Here is a 6,000-nt window from a genome sequence, read left to right as displayed (position 1 = left end):
CAGTAAATATTTACTGATTGCCTATGATTTGCTAGGCATTAGTGGAGAAATGTGAGAATATAAAGATGACACTTACATTCTCTGCTCTTAAGACACTTATAACTGACTTGGAGACACATACATGCACACAAATACATTTTACTGCTATATAACAACAACTATATAAACCTGTTAAAACAATCTCTGTAAACAAAAACTGCTTTTTTTTCCTGTATTTCTTAACTCCCTTTTAGTACCACTCAGTATATTACTCAGTTGGTTCAGATTTGCAATTGAACAGCATGTAGTGGACACCAAGCCAGCATCTGAGTGCCAAAACATTTAAGGAAAAACAGACATGCCACAATACTAATACAAGGTCAGCACAACCTGGCCAGTTGTGAGGAAGGGCCAGTCTCCCCTCTCACTTCCAATATTCTCATATATGGAGAAGTACAACGTGTTTTCCTAACAATCCATGCTTTCTTTGTATTTGTCTATGCTCCAAAGTATCGATACTTTTCTTCAACCTAATCCCATTTACTTTTATTTTCCACCCCATCTTCTTGAAATAAACTTCCTGTGTCCTTGATAATCGTATATTATTATATTGAGGGTCATAACATCACTACTATTTTTTAACAATATATTTATTCTACTTTAGGTAAGAATCTTTGAAATTGACAAAATTAAATCTTAATAAATGGGACTTTACAAATTAAGAATCTTATCAGAAGGAGTTGGGACGGGCTCATTTTCCTTTTTTGCAGTTTTTTCCTGTGACTTTAACTGTTAAGCAGAATTAGAAAATTTAAGTATGTTCAAATATAATATTTGGTATTGAAAACAGCAACAGCAAAAATATCCAGTCTATACCCTGCATCACTATACATTCTGCCCAGCCTGCAATACGTTCTACATTTTCACACTTGGAATCCCTGTTTTGAATGATGGCACTGAAACTCTGTGCAAGTTCCTTAACAAACATTCAAATATACTCACAAGTCTTAATAGTACTAAGGCAAGAAGTGAAAAAATACATATTCACTTATGGGTTTTGGAATGAGAAAACTTAAATAAGGGTTTAAGGAGAAAAAGATTGATTTGGTTTTCAGATTAACTCTAAACATTCAATCAGCAGAGCCCCTGCGTTCCTAAAGTGTTCTGACCAAATGAGATTCTGGTACAAAAAACAAGATTGTATAACAACTTTTTTTTCAAAGTGAATGAAGTTTTTAAAAAGCGTGTTTAGCACCAACAACTTACAAACTACAAACATGAAGACTACAATTTACAAATGGAATGCTTCCAAAAGCCGGTAATCTAGAACTTGGAATGCATCCTCCCACTGGAACAATGCTATAAAACGACAGCTAGCTTTCCAGAACAGATGTACAAACTGTTTTTAAGAGTGTTCTTAATATACCATCTATCTGCACTGAAAAATAACCAAAACAGCATCATTGTGATACTAGTAACAAAAAAATAATAAAAGAAAAAGAAAATATACATAATTGTAAAACCATGACTGCCTGGCCTTCAAGAGAGAATATGTAAATGACTCAGAGTGAACAGATCTAAGAATGTCAAAAATTTTTGTATAATTCAAAACAATAGTGTTGGACAGGTGTAGAAAATTATTAAAGCAAAGTTTTGACTGCCTGAAGGACACCTCACTCTCTAGCCCGCCCTCTTTCTTTCTCTCTCTTTGCCTAATACACTGAGCAGAGGTAAGTTGGGCCCTTTCCACCTGGAAGATAAAAGCCACACAGAGTAAAAGCACAAACACAGAGTGAAGGAGGAAATCGAGAGGGGACTGGAAGGTGTATCTGGGCACTTTGAGGACACGGAGGCCATCCTTAGCTCCAGAGGCCGGCATAGTTCCCGTGGAGGCCGGAAGGGAGAGGCCCCCCAGCGACGAAGAGCTTCATCTCGGGCCAGTTGTAGCAGTGCGTGTAGAGCGCGTTGGGGAGCTCGCCGATGCCACCGAAGTAGTTCACCCACAGGTCATCGTGGTTGAGCCAGCCTCTGCCACAGGTGAGCTTGAGCTTCCTCCCTGCGGGCCCCGGAGAGAAGTGCGGGCTGGCCGAGGCCCTCTCCTCCAGGAACGTCTGCGCGCGGATGTCATAGAAGAGCAGGCAGCCGTGGCCCGTGCCCACGGTGACGATGTGCTGGTAGAAGCTCAGGGAGCGCACACCCGTGCCGCCCTCTCGGGAGCACAGGGGCCGGATGTTCTGCTGGCGCTGCCGCGGATCCAGGAAGGAGACGTGGGACTGGGAGCCCACCGCGTACAGGGACAACTCGTCGCAGTAGGTCAGGCACACGTTCTCTCGGCAGTAGGGCAGCCTGATGGACAGCAGCCTGGACAGGTTGCTCTGGGCTTTCCACAGGTGGAAGTAGCCGTCCAGGGACACGGCTCCCAGCTCCTGGTTCTTGCCGCTGAAGGCCAGGGCCCGCACCTTGCGGTTACTGGGGTTGGTGCTGGCCCTGGGGATGGTCTGCACGTCCCTGGGACGGATGTGGGCGTACAGGGGGAGGCCCGCGTCGTTGTGCCAGGCGATGCTGCCGTGGAACATGTCGGGGTCCATCTTCCAGAGCGCCACGGTGCCGTCGCGGGAGCCACTCACGGCCACCGTGTCGCTCATCCAGGCGATGGCGAAGATCCAGTCCTTGTGGCCGTGGCGGTCGCCCAGGCACACGGGGTCCAGCGTGGGCAGCTGGTAGACGGCCAGGCTGTTGGGGTTCTCGCCCCCGGTGGCCAGAAGCGTCTTGGAGGGATTCAGCTGGATGGCGTGGATGCCGCAGCTCGGCTGGGCGCGGGCCGACGCGGGCCCGCGGTCCCGCATCAGGGGGATGCGCGTGATGTGGCCCGACTGCACGTCCACCACGAAGAGCGTGTTGCACTTGGTGCCGCACACCACCTGCCTGGCGTTCAGCCACTGCGACGCGAACACCTTGTTGAGGGTGCCCAGCGCCAGCTCGCGCTCCCTCAGCAGCTCGGGCAGCTTCCGCACCGCGTAGCCGCGCAGCTTGCCCTCGAAGCCCGGGAGCCCGGCGCGGCCCCGCGCCCCCACCTCGCGGCCCTTCAGGTAGTGCAGCAGCGAGCGCAGCGCCGCCGGCCGCTTGGGCTTCTTGGGAGGCAGCGGCCCGTCCCCACCCGCCGCGAGCGCCGGCGCTTTCCGCTTCCTGCTACCTGTTTGCCTCGCCATGGTGGACGGCGGGCGAGTGGCGGCGGCGGGGGACCGGGGCGGCCGCGCGGCGCGGAGCCAACAGAGTCCGGGGCGCGGCGGCGACGAAGGCGAGGGCGGCCGGGCCGGGCGAGGAGAGGTGGCCGGGGGGAGCGGAGCGCAGGCGGCGCGCGGCGGCTAGGTGGCGGCGCGAATCGAAGCGAGGGCGGGAAGCGCCACCGCTGGCGCGGCGGGAGCGAAGTCGGTGTGGGACGAGGACGACGCGGGGGTCGAAGGTGAGGGTTCGGAGGCGGCGGGGGGGAGCGGGCGGGGAGCTGGTGGGAGGGAGGACACGCCGGCTGCGTGGATGGATTTGTTGGGCCTGGGATGTGCTGGGGGCCTCGCTCTAGGACCCCGAGCTGGCCATGTGCTTCTGACCTAGCTCCCCACTAAATGACTGGGGATATTTTGCCACTCTTAGAACAGCAGCCGGGCAGCCCCTCTGCTGGAACCTAAACAGTTTCAACCAAATAGAGGTACATATATTTTTTCTCCTCAAATTGAGGTCTCTGATCTCCTGCAGTGCAGTGGCCTGAAGGATGCCTTCTGAATGCAGATCCCCGGGGCCCCACACTCTGGTCAGGGAAATGTCTGGGACACCTTGATCAGGTACTGCCTTGAGAACATGGCAGGCTGAGCTGACATGGGAGAAAGGGTGTTCCGTGGAGGTGCTCGCTTCCATTGTAACTCAGAGCCCTGAGAAGGTGGAGAGGAAGTGTCAAGGGGAGGGGCAGCTTCCTCCCTGCTCCTAGGTACTGTCCTCAACTCTCAGTCCCAGAGTCTCATGTGCTTGGGCATAGTCCCCCGGGGCTTTAGGGAGAGGTCCTGAGGGATGGACAAGACTTTCACAAGCAGCCATGAAGATAAAGAACCTTCCAGAAGGAGGCAACCACAAGGACAAATGATGAACAAGTATAAGCGTTCAGAGGGAGGGCTTAATCTCCGGAAGTGGGTGTTTCATGCTTTGCTCTGCTGTGTCAGGGCAGCCAGTCCAGTGGCAGGCTCGTAGCCAGGCATGCTCAGTTACACAGTGATAATGTGGCTCTATGAGGCTGGTGGTTGATACCCATTCTGCACACACACCTCTCCTCCTAACAAAAGTATACATGATGCTTGGTGGGTGGATGCATGGGAAAATGAATTTACGTTTCTGACCAATCAGGGGAGCCCATGGGAGCTGCTTTGTTGCTGCTTCCTCCTCCCTTCCCCTGCCCTGTTTGCTGATTTTTCTTCCTGCTTCCCTCACCCTTTTTGCAATGTCACCTCAAATTGCACAAATTCCAAGTACAAACCATGGGTCATTTACACCACTCTAGTCCCGGTGCTGCATTCCAGTGTTCCCCAACACTCCCCTGCACCCCAGTTCTGATTCTTCCCCATATCATTCATCTCATAGCAACAGAAGACGGTTGCATGGGCTGGTGGTGATGAAAATGAAATTAGGGATGGCTTCATGGAGACAGCTGCATTTTGCTCCCACAAGTTGGGGTGGGGGGCATGGACAGTTCAGAAAGAGGCAACGATGTGTGAAATGGCACAGAGAATGTAGAGAAGAGGTTCGCAAACTTTAGTGTATATTAAAATGACAGGGGCAACTTAATAAATATACATGTACCTTGGCTGTATCCCTAAAGAGTTGATGCAGATGGTTGGGGACCACTCTTTGAGAAGCACTGGTCTAGGCTCTTCTCACCCAGCTCAGGGCAGGGTGTGTTGCAGGTAGGAGAGTAACATCTTTGGTGTACTTCAGGGTTACCCTGAAAATGGACCCCTATCCAGGCGAATATTGTGAAAGCCTTAGCAATTAAAGAGGCTATGATCAGCTCGATGCCAAAGCAGCATGGCCTAGGCAGAGAAATTGTACCTAGTAAGTGTATAGAACTTTTACTATATAAGCTTACACCTTTGCTTATATTATTATACTATCAAGCATCGTTGCAGCAATTTTACAAATATTATCTTGTTTAATCCACTGTTATAATAGGGTAGCTACTATTTTGTAGATGAGGGAAAACAAGGCTTGGAGAGTTATAATTTTGTCTAAAGTCAATGAAGTAGTAAGTGATGGATGCAGGATTTGAACCCAAATAGTCTGAATCCATATTCCATGCTCTTATCCACCTCTCAGAGATTAGGGATATGTCAGGGATTGAGTGAAAGGTTCTGCTAGTGATAGAGATTTAAGCCTTATTTCTTTGCATCACCAAAAATGGTGGGACACGGCTGTGGACATCTGTGAAGTTGGACGCCATGCGTAAAGATGCTAAGAGCAGCTGTGAAAGATTCTAGAATTCAGCCTATGATCAGCGGCAAGGCCTATAGCTTTTCTGGCACAACAGCCAGACAGATTAACAAGGACCAGTGTAGGTCATCCTGATGTCATCCTGTCATAGAATGAACCATGGGGGTATCCATAGCAAAGAAAAGCTAGAGACTACATCCATCTCTGTTTTCCTGGGACCAAGTATGCATTGAAATCTAATACTATCTCATGGAAAGGGGAAAGAATCCTTGAAATTACTGATGTTGGGCTTTCTACCAGCCAGGTGTATGCAGTTTGGATTCAAATGCAATTTGGTTTAGAAAAACAAGGACATGTGCTATATCTTCCTCCTACGTTTCATGTGAGAAGATAATACTCATTACCCATACCTCACAAGAACAAGGAGAGGGCTTTGTATGCTCTGGGGAAAGTGGTACCACAGACAGTAGAGTGGTAATCCCTACTTACTATCACCCCCAAGTCATAACGCAATGCCCTTATGTCTGCAGTAGTGGAGGATGAGTATTGTAA

General features: G+C 49.9%; 1 protein-coding gene across 1 annotated transcript; it reads right to left on the bottom strand.

Annotated features, from left to right (window-relative positions):
- Positions 1–1,838: 1,838 nt before the first annotated feature.
- On the bottom strand, positions 1,839–3,188 carry LOC132513780 (DDB1- and CUL4-associated factor 12-like protein 2). Its single transcript, XM_060138366.1, has one exon. It carries the CDS (start codon positions 3,186–3,188, stop codon positions 1,839–1,841), a length of 1,350 nt encoding a protein of 449 aa, XP_059994349.1.
- Between the last annotated feature and the right edge of the window lie 2,812 nt (positions 3,189–6,000).

This window comes from Lagenorhynchus albirostris, chromosome X (assembly GCF_949774975.1).
Source record: "Lagenorhynchus albirostris chromosome X, mLagAlb1.1, whole genome shotgun sequence".
Lineage (NCBI taxonomy): Eukaryota > Metazoa > Chordata > Mammalia > Artiodactyla > Delphinidae > Lagenorhynchus > Lagenorhynchus albirostris.
The sequence above is the reverse complement of the archived record's forward strand: the minus strand, read 5'-3'. Positions and strand labels throughout refer to the sequence as shown.